The sequence below is a fragment of the Lygodium microphyllum genome, chromosome 11 (assembly GCF_053477565.2).
Source record: "Lygodium microphyllum isolate KBCC chromosome 11, Lygodium_microphyllum_v1.1.10, whole genome shotgun sequence".
NCBI classification, from domain to species: Eukaryota; Viridiplantae; Streptophyta; class Polypodiopsida; order Schizaeales; family Lygodiaceae; genus Lygodium; species Lygodium microphyllum.
Genome location: NC_141145.1, coordinates 127,910,697 through 127,931,197, shown reverse-complemented (window position 1 = coordinate 127,931,197; position 20,501 = coordinate 127,910,697). Strand labels below are relative to the sequence as shown.

General features: G+C 39.7%; 1 protein-coding gene across 3 annotated transcripts in view; it reads right to left on the bottom strand.

Annotated features, from left to right (window-relative positions):
* Positions 1 to 4,990: 4,990 nt before the first annotated feature.
* Positions 4,991 to 20,501, bottom strand: part of LOC148029360 (pre-mRNA-processing protein 40A-like) — a 68,174-nt gene continuing 52,663 nt past the window's right edge. Inside the window, exons 27-30 of one of the 3 annotated variants that reach the window (XR_015692413.1) lie at positions 6,874 to 7,356; positions 6,640 to 6,781; positions 6,112 to 6,209; positions 4,999 to 5,867 (exon numbers count right to left, since the gene is read on the bottom strand). Coding sequence is in view for 2 of the 3 variants with exons in the window: in XM_087688151.1 (XP_087544277.1) it covers positions 6,650 to 6,781; positions 6,874 to 7,356 (615 nt within the window). In the remaining variant the exon portion in view is untranslated. Of the gene's footprint in view, positions 5,868 to 6,111; positions 6,334 to 6,639; positions 6,782 to 6,873; positions 7,357 to 20,501 lie in introns of those variants that run through there. The other 2 variants (XM_087688151.1, XM_087688152.1) reach the window with 2 other exon arrangements.

Genomic DNA, 20,501 nt, shown 5'->3' with positions numbered 1-20,501 from the left:
GATTTTATCCTTATGTAGTATGATGGGAAAATGCCATCACTTTGGCTTACTAACTCTCATCAAAACATGTAGAGATCTAAAGGGTACATTCAACTCAAAAATGGCATGTTGCAAGTGGTTTCAATCAAATAGCAAGATGGATGGCTTGAAATGATCGATACAAACTGAAGAATGAGAAGAGCTTTATGTTGTGATGCAGGGAACATGTGCTCTTTGAAAGCACTAGTAAGAGGGGACTTTAGCATTGTCTTTAAACCATCTAGATGCCTCTTCATCATCGTCTCAATTACAAGGAGAGGAACAAGCATCCTCGAGTTTTGCATGTCAGAAATTGGGACTAATTGACACGAAAGATTGTTGCAAATAAACAATACACTTCTTAGCTTCAACTCTTTAACTCCAGATGTTGGGATAGACTAGATATGCAGCATTGCATAAATGAGGGTGGCTAGCTTCCTTTAATGACACATTAGAGATGGACTTCAAATGTTAGATGTCTAATCATGCCCCAAAAATTCTAGGTTTGAAATCCTGGTTGTCATGTAGAATCAAAGGCATTCAAAGGGCTTATAGCCACTAAAAGTTTCAAGTAAATTGTATTTACTTACACGGTTAGGGGGGAGAATAGGAAAGTTAGCATTGGATATAAATGGAAACACACAAGATCCACTAGCAACATTTATATACCATTGCACCATTGCATTGATTTGCAAGGGGTATAGATGTGTGAAAAGGAAGGAAAGGTAACTTTTGGGCTAATAAAGTCTTCAAGATCCTCCTAAAGAATGCCAAAGGAAAAAGTGCTAGCCCTGTGAAACTAAGCACAAGTCATAAGGTAATTCTATCTAGTTATATACTTGATAAATGAGTCTCTTTTATATCCAAGAACGATACTAATCCTACAATGTATCTCTATTGAATTCATCAAAGACCTGGAGCACAAGAGATTTAAGGAAAAGTACTACACCAAGGTGATTGCACATGGATCACTAATCAAAGAATTATTATGTCAAAGTGTAGATGCTATTTTACTACTTTATACAAGCAAAAATCATTTGATCACGAAGTTGCAAATCAACTATTGGAACCAATGGAGAAAGTCCTACCAAAGGAGGATAATCGAGCACTAACTATTAGAGGCCCATCTCCTTAATGAGAACCTATACAAAAACTTGCTTACGTGTATAGGAATATATTGTAATTGATTGTGCAAAGATGCATCAATAAGCGTCGACATGGGTTCATTAAAGGGATATTCGTTTGAACAATGTGCATACTGCAATGATAGGTGGCAAAAACAATAACACCTGCAATGGATGTGAAAAGAGCATTTGATAAAGCCAATTGCAATTATTGGAGGCAAGTTTTGCTGAGAAAGGGAATTAATACAAAGATGGGTTACCTCTTATTCTTTTTGGTTGGTCAATCACACACGCACCTCTCTTTAAATGGGGAATTACTCGATACCTTCAAGGTGCGACGAGGAGTCAAATTAGGGTATCCTCTCAATCCTTTACTCTTTGGTAGCAAATCCTCTCAATCCTTTACTCTTTGGTAGCAAATTGGAAGGAATCAAGGATAGAGGCAAGCAGTTGTTAGGACACAAGTTCAAAGAAGATTTGTTTTAATTATGGTTAAAGCGAAAAAGGGTAATATGGACAAGCGTTTAGGATGTTGGATTTTTTTGGGAAAGCAACAAGGCTAGGAATTATTTATGATTTCTATGGAAAAGCAACAAGGTTTTGAACTATTTATGAAAAGTCTTCAATGATAAGTGTTAGTATGATTCTCTCAAACTATGTTGTAAGGTGAAAGTCACAAACCTGGACTAAATATTCATATATTTAAGGTTCCCAATTGCAATTGAGACTTGGGAAACTAAAAGAGCCATATTGGTTTTGGAAAAGATAAGGAAAATGTAGTTGGAGCTTGAAAGCATGGAAACTTCATGTGAAATTAGAAACCCTAAAGCATTTCATGATGCAAAAACAATGGGACTCCTTGATAGGCAATTTTCGGTAGGGCAAACACGATAATAGCATATATCTTGCTCCAATTCAATGAAGCCCTTAAAGAAGGATAGGACCTTCAAGGACCTCTAGCTTAAGAGCATGGACGATGAAAGTGATACCTTAAAAGCTAAGCTACTTCAAGCTTCAAAGGCATCGGTTACAAGATGCCCCATGAGTGCAAATGAATGGTTGAATTATGGTATCATAGAAACATAAATTTGGATAGATCTTGGGATCTCACTACTATGGATCCAATGACAAATCAAGCAATAAGGAAAGTTAAAAACCAAGGCATGACATTCAATTAAGTCTTGGAAGAAGATTCTAAACACGTAAATATGGGACAAAAGCATTAGGAATATAAAGGATACTGAAAACTTACACTGAACTTGACCATCAAACCTCCATAGTTGAAACAAGGCATTGTTAGTAAAACAAAAGAAGTTTGGGAAGAAAGATGTGTCTATGTTAATTAAAGTGATAACTAAGCCTAATTTGCCCAAACTTTTGGTATTCACATATATCTATGATCACAATCAATATCTTCTCACGTCTTAGACTATCAAGATGCGAGCATTCTTTTAAGAAATGACAAGATGACTATTCAAGCATAAGAATTCATCTACTTCGAGTGAGATATTAACCTTTGGAATTAGGGTACAACAAATACATTGAACACAATCAATCTATTTTCGTTCCTTAATATCTCAAGATTTGAACAATCTTTTAACAAATGACGAGAAGACTATGCATGCATTAAAACTCAACTTAGAGTAACATATTAACCTTTGAAAGTAGTGTATATTAACCTTTATAAGTATTGTACAATATATACATTGGATTATTACACAATCAAGTTGTGTTTTCAGAATGGTAAGGGTGTACATGTTCATATATATGCATGTATCTGTTATTAAAGGGCTCCATCCTTGTGGCACCTTCTACATATGCTCATCCATGCAAACAATCCTGCTGAAATGTAATGATCCTCGAAACTGCATAACGGAATAGTCTCGACAATCACATTAGGCCAACCATGGCACAATCCAAGGAAAGTGCACTTTTTTTTAATGCTCAACAAAAAGCCAGTACCATCACAAGGATTCATTGAACCATTCCAATCTCTTATGTTTGCTCTTGCACAAGATTTCATTCCATACACCTTGAATTTTGATATAGCAACAATGACACTTCAAAAGGCCACAAGGACAAAATTGGGGCATATAAAACATACTCGCATGCATACACAAGGGCAAGTGAGTAACAAAAAAATCGCTATGGTGCATGCATGATGCAAAGAATTAAAAAACTTGCAAGCATGCACCATGCCATACCATTTAAGTATACCATGCAATAACAACACAACTTGGGAGAAAATGACCCATTGCCAAGAAGCTAAAACCAACAATGGAGTGGCTCATGAAGCAAGATTGGTGATTCATTAGATAGGGTGGGCTTGGGTTCAACTTCATGTATACATAGATGCATCTACATACATGCACAATAGAGAGAGAAGTGGACATTAATTATAAATATGGGGGGACGCATGTACTACATATGGGGGAGTACGGAGATGTGTTATATATTTTATCTACATGTACAAACACACAAGTATATCAATATATGTACATGTATGCTTGGATGTACCTACATGCACTACACATGCCCACGTACATTAACACAGAAACTCAAGGAGTTTGACCTTAGTACACCAAACCATGAAATACTGGGTTGACTAGTGGATCTCACACAACACAGCCAACCAATCATGACTACACATACCCTACATATTCTTTTGATTTAGTGTTCTAAGTACAACATACATATAGATGAATTACCATGGGATGACGCGAGTGATTCATCTATAGTGACCATTTCCCCAAGGTACCCTTAATGAGGGACCAAATCTTCTAAATGTCCATGCAAGCACTCACATACTTTTGGAAAATCAATTGTGACCGTACACTTAGTGTTTATAACACACTTTTGGACAATCAATTATTTCAAATAGGCACATCCCATTATTAGAGGTAACTAAAAATGGTACAAGCCATTTTGCAAGAAATAGTCAGGAAGGGTCAATCCAACAGCTATGCACCATTCAGACAAGGCCAACAGAATTACATATTTCAAACTGTTTGCGCTTCCAAACTGCACATCCCCACTGGGCACAAGGGGATCTTAACACTGGAATCCACCTAACAACAATATTAATTTCACAAACTAAAATAGTCCAAGTCCATCACTTGTGCAAGTAACACGGCACATTAGCTAGATGACTATGTACTCTACTTCCAATCAGAATGAACAAAAGCATCTACATAATGTTAGCATCAATATTTCATCGATTGGCTAGCCTCCCTCATGTACACTTGCAAGGACTCAGCTCATCGGAAGCTCAAGCCCAATTGGTAGTCAATGATGCTACTAAGCTCTTTAGCATCAATAGTACGCTAATGAATATCCAAAATGCTTGATTTTTGTGATTGTTAGTCAAGACAACAGTGCAGCGGGCTGAACTGTATGTTGATATTGTTCTGAGGCCAGACAACAGCGGACACTGATGCTAGTCCCCTTCCAAGAATGTCACGATTAGAAAACCATGAAACCAATCAGGATTAACAAAAACATGAAACTAAGTTACAATGTAAATACCAATGATCTTAAATTACTAGTTTCTATATGAATAATCACTTGGTACCAACAACATAGTCTTCCTACAGATTCAGTACCTCAAGGATGGCAAGAATCAAACTTTCCACTTATGAATCTAGATGATTATCATCCCAACCAAACTCAATGTTGATATCAGGGTTGAATTGAACTTCTATAACCTGAGAAATGTTTGTTTGAACCACCTTACAAACTCCTAAAGGTATACCTAGAGGAAACCGTGGTGTCCCTTCACCAGGTCCAACAAGGGTTGCTAGCACTGCCATCCTTCATTACAAGTATTCTACATTTTATCCCTTGTACTTCAATGAATCGTACTGCTTAGCTTGCTAATGTTCATCCTTTAAGAACTGATGGAGTGAACTCACAGAGGTGGAAAACCAATGATCAACCAACTCATATGTTGATAGGTAAAACAAGACACCTAGACAAAAAAATGCACTGAGTGCTTCGTATGTGCCCACTCCAAAAGATAAATATACCTGTGTGCAGTGCTGATAACAGGACTTTGTCTTAAATCCCTTTCCTATGTTCAAACAGCATGATGCTTTAAGACCCATCAACAAGCTACGTAATTTGAGTGTCAATTATTCCAAGGTTCCCATTTTGTTTAGGAAGCCGTTAAGGAAACACCATACATACATGTACATCTGAATGATATAAGGAACAACAAAAGCAACCTAGAGTAGCAGAGCTTTTTATCCAGAGGATCATAATACAACGAAAAGACTGGGTTCTCCACCAGTCATTGCCTTGGAAACTGCAGGGTCTCTTGAATTTGGCAGAATGCATGAAAACTACTGCAAGACAAGGTTCTGTAACATTTTCACACCAAGGCACAAATTGAATGTGGACCAAATACAATGATTTGCGACGACTATGACCAACCCTTGAGCTACCCTTTATATAAGGACTTCAACTCACAATCATGAATCTTCGTCTCATACAGGCAGTTTGAACATGTGATTTGGCCATGAATCCAATTGCACTATGTTCACACCCATGTGGAAGGCTGATCAAGGAGCTACTGTCTCTTTGGGTTGTGAAGAACCTGAGGTTGGACTCTAAATAAAAAGCATTGCAGCTTCGCAACTCTCCCTGTTGAAACCGTTAAGGCCTCTGACTGACTTCTGTGTAAGTGATACTGAGTCATCCAGCTCGTGAAACTTTCCAAGTGAGCACCTGCACAGTCCAAGACCTTTATTCTGATGACTCCAGCATATATTCAGCCATGGCAATCAGGAACTCCATGTTCATGTGGTATCAGAATGCACATGTACACAATGTCCCAACTTACACAACTCAGAGCCTTCTCATAAACAACCAATGAAAAATGTGCAGTGGGGTGGGGTTTGAATATCTAGCATCCACAAGGGGGAAGAAGCAAAAGAGGCATGCACAAGATAGAGCGAAGTTAGATACATACACCCTGGGTTCCTTTTGATTGATAGAAGTGCCAGTTGCCTCTTGGGTTCTTTCCAATTGACTTTTCTTCACAGCTTCTGACACTCCCAAGTAGCAGCACTGGAAGAACAGGACGGTGTTGCTTAGGTGCCAGCTAGCGTGTCTAGCAGATTTGGCTCACTAAGCATCAGATAGAGCAGGTCCTTGTAGTAATGTCCAGCAATGCTTGCAGGGATTCAAAAGTCTATGCAATTTCTTAAAAATATATGTTCAGAATGCATCACAGAACTTTGTTTTAATATAGTCAGGACACACTAATCAATCATGCATTGCAAATATTTAAGCGCACAATTTTTCCATACTAAACTAAAAAATACTAGCCTTTTAACAGCTTGTGAGACATCAGAGTACAAAACATGTTACAAAAATCAACCCAGTGATTCATATGCTCATTGGCATGTTTTATCATTGGCTAAGTCGGTGCAAAAACTGTCATCAAAGAAACAAAAGCAAAATAACTGTCAAGGGACTTGAGAACGGAATTGTGCACCAGATGATGCCTATTGAATTTCGCCATCCTCTCCAAGTTCTCCATCTTCAAGTTCGTCAGTTGAAATCCTGCGGTGTGTATCACGCTCTTTGCGATGCTTCTTGTGCCGGTTTTCACTATCTGAACCAGAATCATAGCCATGCTGAAAACATGTGCAGATCCTATATATGTCAGTGCCAACATGAACCAAGAAAACATGCAATGGACTTGCCACAAGCAATAAAATGGCCTTACTTTGCGAGATTTTCTTCTGTCACTGCTGTGTTTACGAGACTTTTTAACCTCTTCTCGATCATCCTTGTCAGAGCTGATCTCATCACTGCTTCGACTGCGGTGACGCTTCCTATGTTTTCGATCTTTTTCTCTGTCACGATCCTTTTCTTTTCTTTTTTCTTCTTTGTAATTGTGGTTATGACCATCACTAGAATCAAGATGCACTTCTCTCTCCCTTTTGCTGCCCTTCTCCCTGTCTTTTTCTCTCTCCTTTCTCTCCTTCTCCTTTCTCCTTTCACGCTCTTTTTCTTTCTCTTTCTCCTTCTCCTTTTCTTTTTCTTTTTCTTTTTCTTTCTCTTTTTCTTTTTCTCTCTCTTTCTCTTTCTCTTTCTCTTTCTCTTTCTCTTTCTCCCGCTCTTTTTCCCTCTCTTTTTCTCTTTCTTTTTCTCTCTCTTTCTCCCTTTCTTTCTCCTTCTCCTTCTCTCTTTCCTTTTCCTTTTTGGCCTAAACCAGCCCAGTCCCCCCCCCCAAAAAAAAAAACAAGATCACCATCAGCATTAATGAAAATGCTATGTGATAATTTGAGCTAAGAAACATCATCTCTAATCAAGAAGAAAGAACTGGTTTACAATCCAATTTAAAAGACCATGTGTATGCACAGATCAAACAACACCAGACTTTCAGCAATTAAAGAGGAATATGCTATCCTGTATGTATTGCTTCCAAATATTTGGCAGTGCCTTAGGGTTTTGTTACAAAATTTTAAGCACAAAGACTCACAAAATCACCATTTTGACCTGAAACATAGAAATGATTGCGGGATCATTAAGGTGAACTACAGTTAGCAAGACATTCAGGGGGAAGCAGAATACTGTACCGAATCTTCAAAAAAAATTCCAGCCTATTTGGTTACAGTTTAATTCAAAAGAAAAATGTCTATGGAAATCTACTGGGTTAACACAGATTCCATTCTGTCGCCTCAATATCTAACAATACAAATACCTACATCTCATTTCTATGCATGCCCAATGCACATGCACATATATTCTGTGTGGGGACAATTTCCGATGTATATGCCAAGACATGCAAGGGAGACAATGTTGCACAAGGCTTAGGACTGAACTGAAAAGATCAGAACTTTCAACCACACAGACACTATAGCATCAGTCCTTTGAAATTATATACAAATCAAGGCATCTGCTTAGAAGGTGGCTTTTACTTCATTTACATGATACATGGTTAAATAAGGTTTCCAAAGATTTTGTGGAGATTTTGATGTTAAAGATTCAGTCATCCTTTGGATGGGCACAAGCAGGGTACTGTTGTACATTTAGTACTCTCGAGCATAGTTACGCATTTCCAGTGCAGGTTGGACAATTTTCAGCAGGCGTCTGAAGGGCTGCTTGATCGTGAACAGACCTAAACAAGAGATTTCAACATGACAAAAGTTCAAGGGCAAGTAGAAGGGCTGCACATCGACACAAGGCTGAGACAAACAGGTGATGTACGGGAAAGGAGCAAAGTTGCTGTTTTTGCACATTTTAGCTATTTGTGAAGGAGAAAAGGCTGTGTTTCCAGCCTTTTGGTGCAGATTTTGCGTTTTCATCACCTTCGGCAATTGAAACAAGTTTGGGAGGCTGGCTTTTCGGAGTCAAAGGGGTTGCCAGTTGATAATGGTTCTACTCATTATTTTATTTCTTCTCGCTTGATGCAAAGACTACGACTCCACACGATACCTGCTAACTGAGTTTATCATGTCCAATATATGGAGGGCCCTACGGTGGATCATTGGGATCAAGTGGTGCCAAACTTGGACCTCTCAATCCAACAATATCATCAAATCATGGATTTCCAACTTATGAGCCTTAACCACGTAGATGTCATCTCAATTGATGGGATTCAAATTGATATTAAAAAGGTACGAGTAGTGCTCGATTGGCCTATTTCGGGAACCATAAGGCAAGTAAAACCTTTTTTAAGTTTTACGCAGTTTTTTCGGAAATTCATTAAGACTATGCTAATATTGCCAAACCCTTGATACATTTGCTTAATTAAGGGTATTCAAAGCAAGAAGCACGTTGATCCACCAGTTGTTTGGAATAGTGAGCTCGATCAATGTTTTCAAACATTGAAACAGCTTGTTACCACTGCACCTATATTGCAGCTTATCGATCTGAATAAACCTTTTGAGGTTCATACAGATGCAAGTAATTATGCTTTAGGTATTGTCCTTTATCAAGATGGCCGACCTATTGCATTCGAGAACCATAAGCTCACTAATCCCCAAACATGTTATACTACTCAAGAGAAGGAATCATTGATAGTCATCAATGCTCTTAAAGTATGGTGTCATTATTTGTACGGCGCCCAATTTATTATTTATTAGAACCACCATTCATTGAAATACCAGTATGGTGTCATTATTTGTACGGCGCCCAATTTATTATTTATTAGAACCACCATTCATTGAAATACCTATGTGATTAGCCCGATCTCCGTAGCCATAAGGCGAGATGGGCGCTCTTGGAGCTTATACAAGAGTTTAACTTCAAATTTCACTATAGGAAGAATGCAACTAATTTGGTTGTCGATGTTCTTAATCAAATTCTTGAAGTCAATGCCTTGTCCTTCTCTAAAATTTCAACTAATTTCTATCTTTCTATCCAAGAGCATTGCTAAAACAATCTTCACTTTGGTAAGATCTGGCAACTAGTTCAAGAGGGACCTAGTAACCCAAGAAGCTTAGGTGGTCTGAACACCTGAAAACTAGCTACCGATAAAAAGATGGCATAGAAGTATTCCATTCAAAATGGATTACTTTTTAAATAAGGCAAAGTGTGTGCGTCGAATGATTAAGATATCTACAAGAAAATTTTATATGAGTGTCACGATGCACTGAACACTAGACACCTTAGCAAACACCAGACTTTGGCCTTGGTCACCCGTTATTTTTATTGGCTGCATATTAGGACTATGGTTGAGTATTACGTACATGAGTGCCCACAATGTCACCTTGACAAAGTTGAACGGCACAAACAGGTAAGGATGTTGCATCCTTGCAAATCCTTGATAGAAAATGGAGTAGCATGTCTATGGATTTTGTAGTAGGATTGCCCCGTACAATCGAGGTCATGACACATCTAGGTTGTGGTTAAGCAATTGATGAAAATGGCTCAATTCATTCTTACAAAGACAAACATGAAAAACCATGAGTTGGTTGGTCTCTTTATCGAACACCTTTATAGACTTTATGGTTTGCTTGATAAAATAGTTAGTGACCGAGATCCTAAGTTCACTGGCCATTTGTGGCAAACCATCTTTCAAAAACTTGAAACTCGATTGTCCATGTAGTCCTCAGAACATGCACAAATTATATATTTCTCATAGACAATCTGATTGGGAGTGTTATCTTCTTCAGATTGACTTTGCTTATAATAATACTAAGCATTTGGCTACTGGATATAGCCCGTTTATGCTTATGTAGGGTTATGAGCCAAAACCACCATTTGCCACACACCTTAGGGGAGTGAAAATAAAGTCTATAGTCGACTTTCTAAACAATATGCAAGAGGTGTTGACGATTGCGAGGGAAACCATTAAAACGGCCCAAGATCGTGCCACATTTTATGCTAAACCAACATCATACTCCTAGGGAGCTCTAGAAAGACGTGGATTTACCCTAAAGTCTCAAATGTCTCTAATTCAATGACTACCAATAAGAGTTAAAATTTATCTTCAAGGTATTCCAGTCCTTTCCACATTACCATGAAGATAAGTAGTGTATCCTATGAGTTAGACTTATCTTCAGAAATTCCAATTCACCTTGTGTTTCACATAAGTCATCTGAAAGAACAACTGGGACGAAGTGATCAGATTGCCTCAATTGAGTAAGTCCCACAACTTGAGGATACTACTCATTATGTTCCACTTGAACGCGAATTGGTTCTTGACCTTGCGACTAAGCGATCCCATCAAACCATTTATTCCAAGTATTTGGTCAAGTGAATAAGACAGCTAGAGTCGGAGACTACTTGGGAGTTCATACATTCATTGAAGAGTCATTTTCCTCACTTCATTCCTCCTGAGAACATTGCTGAGCATAGTGATCATTCATAACGGGGGAAGTGTTATGTCCCTAGACATCCGACTAGGCGCTAGTAACAATACTCATGGTGGTTACAAAGTGACTTAGTACGAATGCACTAAGGACACTTTAGGGTTAGAACTGTGGAATTCTATAAATAGGACTCAAGTCCCTATTGTGCACATTCATTGTGTGATCACCACTTTTGGACTTGGCTCATTGGCCAACGCATCTATACACCCCAATGGTGTAGGCTGGTGATATGGGATGCCAACCCTTGGGATGTCGTCATGGCCCAAAGTGTTGCTAACTCCTAGGCTCAAGGGTGAGCCTGTTTGGCTCTACCGCTGGAGATAAGTCTAATATCTACTCCTTTCTGTGTTGAGTTTGGCTTGTATCGTGTCTTGCGTGCAACTTGAACCTTGGGGGGATATTTCAATACCCATATGAATCATAATGACATGTAATGACAAATGCCCAATCAGCATGGGTGATGTTAGCTCCACCATGCTTGTCACCTAAGCTTGTGTTTGCATCACAGGACACAACTACTCCACATTGCATTTCCTATTCTCTAAGCAATGCACTTCTAGCAATCCTACACGTTATGAAATTGCTTTTTTCCATCACTTGCATCGGATGCAACATAGCACTATTCTTTGGCTTACTAAAAGACTTTCCAACCTTGGCTTTACCTTTATGACCACTAGCAAGTTCTATCTTAACAGATGTTGCTTGTCATAGCACAACATTAAAAAAAATTATATCATTTCTATTATTTTGCATATTTAATTGTTTATTAAATTTGTTCCCTTTGTACTTACTAGATATTTAAAAAGTACATTAGAGTTGATCATTAAGTAGTTAGAGGTTATGGTAAAGTGAGTTAAAGAAAAGATAGTAAACACTTTCACCTATAAGGCCACACAAGGCACTTGTAAGAACTCAAGTATAACAAGATCAAGCTCGTAAACAAAAGGATTAATGTCTTGAAGTGTAGGCTAAATCTACCACAACAAATAGTTACAATTAGCAAGATGGCATGATCATGAAATATTTGTACAATGTGTCTATGTAAACTCGAAGCTTACAATGTACATATCTTTGCGCAGAAAACTCATATGAACATTTTTACATTGTTTCTGTAATATACTAGTAAAAAGCTTTCACATGGCATTCATATTAAAAAGAGCCTCTAAATTTTAGAAGCCACATATTGGTCTAAAAATGCTAGTCTTAAAAGATAGGGATGAAATTTTAAAAATAGTAAGTTCTATATCTTGACAATGCTTACTAAATTTGGTTATTTCTATACTTGATAATACTCAATCCAAAAAGAAAGGCCATAGAGACAAGTGTCAAAACACTTGTCTCACAAGCTTTCAAGCCTATCACTTGTCACACCTCATAACATGTGGTTAAATACTTATTTTGTACTACTGGACTTTCCCTTTTTGTACTAGCTCTTCCTTTCACCTAAAAAGACACTTTCCTCATTCTACATTAGTGTTCTTAGTTGTAAACTCTTATACAACGACTTGAAGATGGCCTAAAGTTTACCCCATTCATCTATATCATCATCCTCCACTCTCCATCATCGAATACCTCTATATTCTCTCTTCCTTCATTGTTGTTTTACAAGATAACAGACCTATAAATTGATTACACATCCTCTCTCAATCTCTTCTTCCATTTCAAAAATAAAAAACGAGTCATATTGATATGTTGCCACTCAATAACAGAGTAATGTTGATTTTTTCTCTTTCTATTCTCATCTTGTTAAAAAATCACTCATTTCTATTACATAGTAAGTAATGCATGTATGTATGTAGATTTTTACACGATCTTGTGAAAGTGAGAATCACTTCTCCTTACTCTCTAGTTGATTCTGACTAAGCTCTTCCCTAAAGAACAGCCCTCGGGGGGGGGGACTCTTCACCCGCAATTTGCGTTTTTGTGTTTCTGCATTTTGCATTTAGGGTTTGCAGCCCCAAAAAGGGGTGCCACCCTAGACTGACCGTGCCTATTTATAGGCCACTCTCTCACTCATTCTTTACGGTTGATTCATTCAGTCCGTCATCTCTTCTCTCTCACACCCCTTCAGGAGGACATTGCGGTTCGTGGTTCGTGGCTATATCTTCATCATCTTCCTTGTGCTCCCTTGTTCCCTTGTATCACATTCACTCCATGATTCAGAACTTCATTCTTCCATTCATCAGAGTTTCTTCTCTCGGGGGGGGGTTTTGAGAAACCCTTCACCCGCAATTTGCGTTTTTGTGTTTCTGCATTTTGCATTTAGGGTTTGCAGCCCCAAAAAGGGGTGCCACCCTAGACTGACAGTGCCTATTTATAGGCCACTCTCACTCATTCTTTACAATTGATTCATTCAATCCGTCATCTCTTCTCTCCAACCTCTCCACTACCCTCACACCCCTTCAGGAGGACATTGCGGTTCGTGGTTCGTGGCTATATCTTCATCATCTTCCTTATGCTCCCTTGTTCCCTTGTATCACATTCACTCCATGATTCAGAACTTCATTCTTCCATTCATCAGAGTTTCTTCTCTCCCGGGGGGGGGGGGGGTGTTGAGAAACCCTTTACCCGCAATTTACGTTTTTGTGTTTCTACATTTTGCATTTAGGGTTTGCAGCCCCAAAAAGGGGTGCCACCCTAGACTGACCATGCCTATTTACAGGCCACTCTCTCACTCATTCTTTACGGTTGATTCATTCAGTCCGTCATCTCTTCTCTCCAATCTCTCCACTATCCTCACACCCCTTTAGGAGGATATTGCGATTCATGGTTCGTGGCTATCTTCATCATCTTCCTTGTGCTCCCTTGTTCCCTTGTATCACATTCACTCCATGATTCAGAACTTCATTCTTCCATTCATCAGAGTTTCTTCTCTCTTCTCTTCTCTTCTCCATGTTTGCCGAGTTCACTCCGTATTCCTCCCCACCAACCCTACTGTCTCGCCGGTACGTCATCTTTTGAAATGGTATCAGAGCTGGATCTGCTCACCTAGCAGCAAAGATCCTCCACTCCAATAAAGGCAAAGACCGCTGACAGGTTTGGCATCCACTTCTCTTCTTCTTTCGCTACATCAACATCTCGTTTTTACACGTTTCAAGTTTTTTCGGCTTGCTGCCTACACCCCTTTCGCAGAGGATATCACAATCTCAGCTATCCCTTGTTGTCATCTACAGTCTGGCGCCTATTTCCAGCCTTCCACCCGCAGTATGCAGCTGTTTACAACAGAACGACTTTTGCTGATCACTCTTCATTCAGAAAACAATCTCGTTTTTGCAGATTTCAGGTGTTTCAGCTTGCTTCCCACACCCCTTTCACGGAGGACATTGCGGTCCAAGCTGACCATTGCTATCTACAATAGTCTCGCGCCTATTTCTAGCCTATCACACACTGTTCGGAGTTGATTTCAGCATATTGACTGCTGCTGCTGTTTTTTTCCTGCGTTTTTAGTCTTTCTCTCTCCTGCAAGCTGTCCTGCCTGCATTTTTAGCATAGTTACCAAGAACGGGGAATGGGAACGGGAACGGGACCCCTCGGAACGGGGGGAATGCCCAAAGTTAGGAAACCGGAACGGAGGGAACAGCATTATATATATATATATATATATATATATATATATATATATATATATATATAGAGAGAGAGAGAGAGAGAGAGAGAGAGAGAGAGAGTCAAGTTTCAACACTTAAGCCTAGATTCATCTAGAGATATATATCATGCACATGTGCAAGCGGGAGAGGCGCCAGGTAGGCGAGAGAGGTGGGAGTCGTGAGAGGTAGGCCTGGCAGTCAGGTGCCACGCAATCGGGCCAGGCAGTCGAGAGAGGTCCGAGAGGCGGGAGTCAAGCCAACTAGCGCGAGACGGAACAGGACGCAATCAACGTTTTTTAAAAAAAAGTTAATGCCCCGCTGCTGGAACAGCCGTTCCAAATAGGGAACGGCCTGGAACGGGCGGGAACAAGACAGGGAACGGGCTGGAACGTTCTCCCAGCATTTCTTGGGCTCGGACCTCCCCAAACGTGTTCATCCGTTCCTAAGTGCCGGAACGGGCGTTCCTTGTTTCTATGGTTTTTAGTCTTTCTCTCTCTTGCTGCCTGCGCTTTTAGTCTTTCTTTCTCCTGCAAGCTGTCCCACTTGCGTTTTTTGTCTTTCTCTCTCCTCACCTGCGTTTTTCTATTGGTTGCAATTTCTTACTGCTAGTCACATCCTCCTCCCACTGGCAACTCACTTCCAGCCCTTCCACTACCCTCCCACCCCTTGAGGCAGACATTGCGGTTCGTGCTTCACACTGCCCTCACACCCCTTGAGGCGAACATTGCGGTTCGTGGTTCATGGTGGCTGACCTCTTCCTTCTTCAGCAAGGCACATTGGTATCCATGGCTTCTTTACCAACAAATGACCAGACTACTGGGTACTCCTACTGTGGCATCACCGGACGCACCACCGATGCTTGCCGACTTCAACCTTTGCTCCCCACCCCTCCGAAGTACATGCGTCTTCCACCAGGCACTCCTTGTGCCACCTCTCCTTTCTGGGCCACAGAAATCGTTTTGCATCGGCTATCAAAATACTATGCTCAAGGCACTAAGACGCATCTGATGTGCACTAAGTTCTTTCGAGCACATGGAGGATCGATTGGCGCTACGACCTCCTAGAGATCGTCATAATGCCAGCGACAGTCTTCTCCCACCTATTTTCGGGTACAGTGGCTACCACAGCCCACGGTTTCTGCAATCCGCTCCATCGAGAGACAATGATTGTTTGATACCGTCTCCTCGTCAGTCTGCTCCTTCAAGAGACAGTGGCTGCTCGACTCCTTTCTCTTCTTCGGCATAGTTGCACTCGTATGTAGTACGAACTCGTTCGTACTATACGGTTCGTACAGTACCGTACCGTACGAATTCGTACCAAAAAACAAGCACTTTTTTTTTGCGTGGTTGTTATTGGTGGTGGTGGTTTGGGTTGTTGACTGCTGTTGTTGTGGTGGTGGTGGTGATTTTGTAGCCTTGATCGATCAACCAAGAAAGGGGATGGAAGCTTGATTAGACTCCTCATACATGTTTTGTTATGATTTATCCTAGAGCCAAAGGCCATACATAAGGTATTCAAGCAGTTCCAAACTTTTCTAATTGATGTCCCATCCTTTTTCACAATATGTTAGTGTCAATCAATAAATAAATTCAGCACCATTTGAGAATCATCAAGTAGCTTAATCCTATTGATTTTACCTTTGTTCACAGCTCATTTTGCACCACCCAACCCAAAGCATTAGTACACATTGCTAATAAAACTAGGCTTGGTCTAATGTACCGTCTGAGAATACACGAATTAGTGAATGTACCATCGGTAGTTGCTTTAGCCTTAGCAATGCCAAACAAAACCATAACAAAATTCATAAATCTTTTACTAAAACCTTTGGTGGTTTGTTTGGTAATTGTTGGTCTCAAAGGTCATTTTGGCCTCTTGTAGACGTTAATAAAGCATCTCATGTCATTTCATCTCTCTCTCTCTCTCTCTCTCTCTCTCTCTCTCTCTCTCTCTCTCTCAAGCATACATGCCTCTTATTTATATGATCATTCATGTATGATGTATCCACTCCTATGTATGTACTTGTAAGTTGTAGCGCATGTTGCGCATGCGGCATATGCCATAGAGGTTTTGGCGTGTTACCCTCAAGTATTCATCTTATATACTCCAATAGCATTGCTATTTAGACTCTTAACATCTGTTCTATCATCTATAGTTCAAAATTATGAAGTTATGTTTTTTTCGTACTAATATCGTACCGTACCTTATAAAATCTTAAGGTACCATTTAGTACCGTATTTTATCGTACCATACCGTACCATACTTTTCATACCTAACAACTATGTTCTTCGGCTACCCAGTCTGCTCTAGTGAGCGAAAGCAACTATTGCCCACCTCTTGCTCAGAGTCTGAGCCCCACCCTTCCCCACCCTCAACTACTCAGGTTCGAGAGGCTACCTCTGGGAGCTCTTCGACACCCCAGATATCTTCTTCGGCCCGACTGGTGGCACTTCCTTCGTAATCAGACATTTCAGAGTTTGTGATCCATGAATTTTTGGATTCCCTATCTACTTCAGAGGGGGATGTTATTTCTTTGCCCTCAGAGGGGGCATCTACTTCTTCTTCGACTTCAGCGGGGGCCCCTCCACCTCCCACCTCAGAGGGGGAACCTACTCCATATGCAATTCTTCACCCATCCTTAACTTTCTTGGGGTGGCTGACTTCGACTAGTCATCTCTTCTACTGATACCCAGGATCTTCAGGTACCACCTAGATTGGGATCTCGAAGATTCGGACGCGACTTGGTGACAAGGCCTTCGTATTCCTTCCAGTATGGATGCACGGAGCTAGTGGCTTTTCTCCCGAGGTTGAGTTTCAAGTTCTCCAGTTCACTCTGTCTACTATTCTTTACTGCAGGTTTCCTTTCTGGTGGAAATCTTGGATATTAGGGATCCTCTATATCTTCTTCCTTCTCTTCTCTTCTTGCCTTGGTTATTTCGTCAACATGGAGCCACCTCCCGAGATCGAGTGCGGGCATATCCTTATGGTTCTCAGCACCACACAAAGTCCGACATTCCTCCTATGCATTATATGATTTCATCATCTATGTACTAGGGCGCTTCGACAAGTGAAAATTTTCCCCACACAGGACACAGTCCAAGTGGCACCTGCTGCATGAGCATTCTTCAACATGTAGCATTACATCTCCACTTCACTCTTCTCTTGTTCCCCTTTTTGGGCCTGAGAGGGGGTGTTGAGAAACCCTTCACCTGCAATTTGCGTTTTTGTGTTTTCCGTCTTGCGTTTTGTGTTTGTGTTTCGGGTTTGCAGCCCCAAAAAGAGGCGCTATCCTAGACTGACTGTGCCTATTTATAGGCCACTCTCTCATTCATTCCTCACGGCTGATTCATTCAGTCCGTCACCTCTTCTCTCCAGCCTCTCCACTACCCTCACACCCCTTCAGGAGGACATTGCAATTCATGGTTCGTGGTTGTCTTCATCAACCCTACTATCTCGCTGGTACGTCATCTTTTGATAGGGGGTGGAGGGGAGAGAGGGGGAGATTTTCCCATTTTCAACCCTCAATCTTATCTCCATGACCTTTACATTTCCATGGCTATAATTTTATGAATACTTGTCATATTCAACTTCAAGTATTTGTTTTCTTCATTTCTTAAAATAATAAGTCTCAAAAACAAACAAATAGTATAGTTGTTTAACATAAAATGTTGTTAAAACTAATCTCTGGAACCATTTTATCAATGTTTCCAAGCAATTCTTACAAATTAACATCTTTTAATTGATTCCTTAAATGAGTAATCCTAGCTTCATTGTGACCCTAATAAATAGGCCAATTGATGACATGCATCTTTGGCTTTTTTACAAAAACTAAGGGGGAATAAGAACTTTTTTAACTAACAAGCAATCAATTGATGTGTAATTGTGCCTAGGTACTTTTGCCATCCCATCTAATGTTGCTCTGTAATGGGAGATGTAGAAACAAGATTGCTAGATGATGTAGACTCAATTGGATTCAAAGGTAACGACACCACTAACAATACCATTAGTAGTAGCAAATAAGCTTGCAAGCCTCAACTCTATCCCTAATATATAAGGTCATTATTGTTTGTCAGTCAATACATGGTGAATCATGTAAATCTAAATGGGATAATTAGCATCAACGAACTTGTAATCCACTTCAAATATTCCAAGAAGATAATTATGCCGTGACATCTTTCATTGAGTATGCTAACTGACTAAATATGAGAGATGAATTAGCTTGTAACTTGCCACGTAAGGTTTACAAGTCAAAAGGAAAAGTAGATGCTCGTGATACTTCAAATGAGTGTAGCGATTACTGGACGATGGTTTGCTTGCCTTCAATGGTTCCACGATGGAGAAAGAGAACTCCACCTTTGTTGTACAGTGGGCCTACTAATCTATTCTCCCCCTCTTAGTAGGCAACGAGTCTCCTAGTCCTATTCTAAAACACACGAGGGAAAAAAAAGGCCTCTTCAAACCTTCTTATGGTCTTTCTTTTCGTTCTATTTTTCTCCTTCCTCATTTTGTTCTACTTCTATGGTGCAGGGCTGCCTATTAAACACGAGATGTTCCAAGAGCTTTAAAGCACGAACTGAAGGTGCAGCATATATAAGGATAGGTACTCTAATACCATTATTCGTAATGTGTAAAGCTCAATGAGCAACAATATACATATGTGTGTATCATCAAAGAGAGACTGCAATTATCTTGTCCTATTTTTGGGGTCTTTGAAGGCTATGATCACCTATTTTTCGCTTACCTTCACCTATCCTCTTGAGCTGTGACCACCTTTCAAGTTGACAAAGACTATTGTTTACCGATCATTCTTCTAGGGAGTAACATATGACTAACCTTTTCTCTCCCTGCTCTCTTGTTTATCATTATTTCTTCTTCTTGACTATTACTTTCTACAAATGCCCCAAACAACACAGTATGCTCAATAATTATAATATTCATTTATTTTTTAGACTTGATATTTCAAGAAACGGAGAAAACAAATAATTACTTAGAAAATTACAACCATGGAAATATAAAAGTAATGGAGACAAGATTGAGGGTTGAAGATGGAATTGTGGTCTTCAATCCCCCTCTCCCCTCCCCCTCCCCTAAGAATGTATTTTTGCTTAGCCCAAATCCCTTAGGAAAGAGCTCCCTTACAATAAACATGATAGTGAGGGGTAGTAGATCTCACTCTCACAAGATCATGTAGAGATATACATACACACATACATTACTTATTGTGCCAAACAAACAAGAGATTTATTTACAAGATATGAGTAGAAAAAGAGAAAATCATCCGTTCTCTATCATTAATCAGCAATACATCAATATGAATTGCTTCTTGTTCTTGAAATGGAAGGAAAACTCAAGGAAAAGGGCTATAATGTATTTACACATTTTCTATCTTATAAAACAACGAAAGAAAAGAAAATGTGAGGATATTCGATGGCAAAGTGGAGAAGGATGATACACATGGATAGGACCAACTACAAGCTATCTTTAGCTGTTGTACAAGAGTTTAAAGCGAAAAAATTTGATGTAAAATGAGAAAAATGAGCTCTCTTTATGGAAGAAAGAGGAGAGTTAGTACAAAAAGGGAAAGTGAAGTAGCATAAGACAAGTGCCCAACCATATGTCACGAGGTGTGACAAGTGGTGGGACACTTGGAAGCTTGTGTGACAAATGTCATGACACTTCTCTTATCTATAAACTTACTTTTTGGATTGAGTGTCGTCAAGAAAAGAAACAACTAAATTCAGTAAATATTATCAAAACACAAAACTTATTATTTAGTATATGAGTTTGCAGCTATGTATGCTCCTCAAGCTTTCCGTTAAAGACAAAGTCTGGGCCCAAATGACAACTTGCACTTGGATACATAACTCTTTCATTTGTAACCATTCTAATAATACTCCCTCAATTGGCCAACTCTTTGAGCCATTCTCATAGTCAAAGAGGTTACTCTT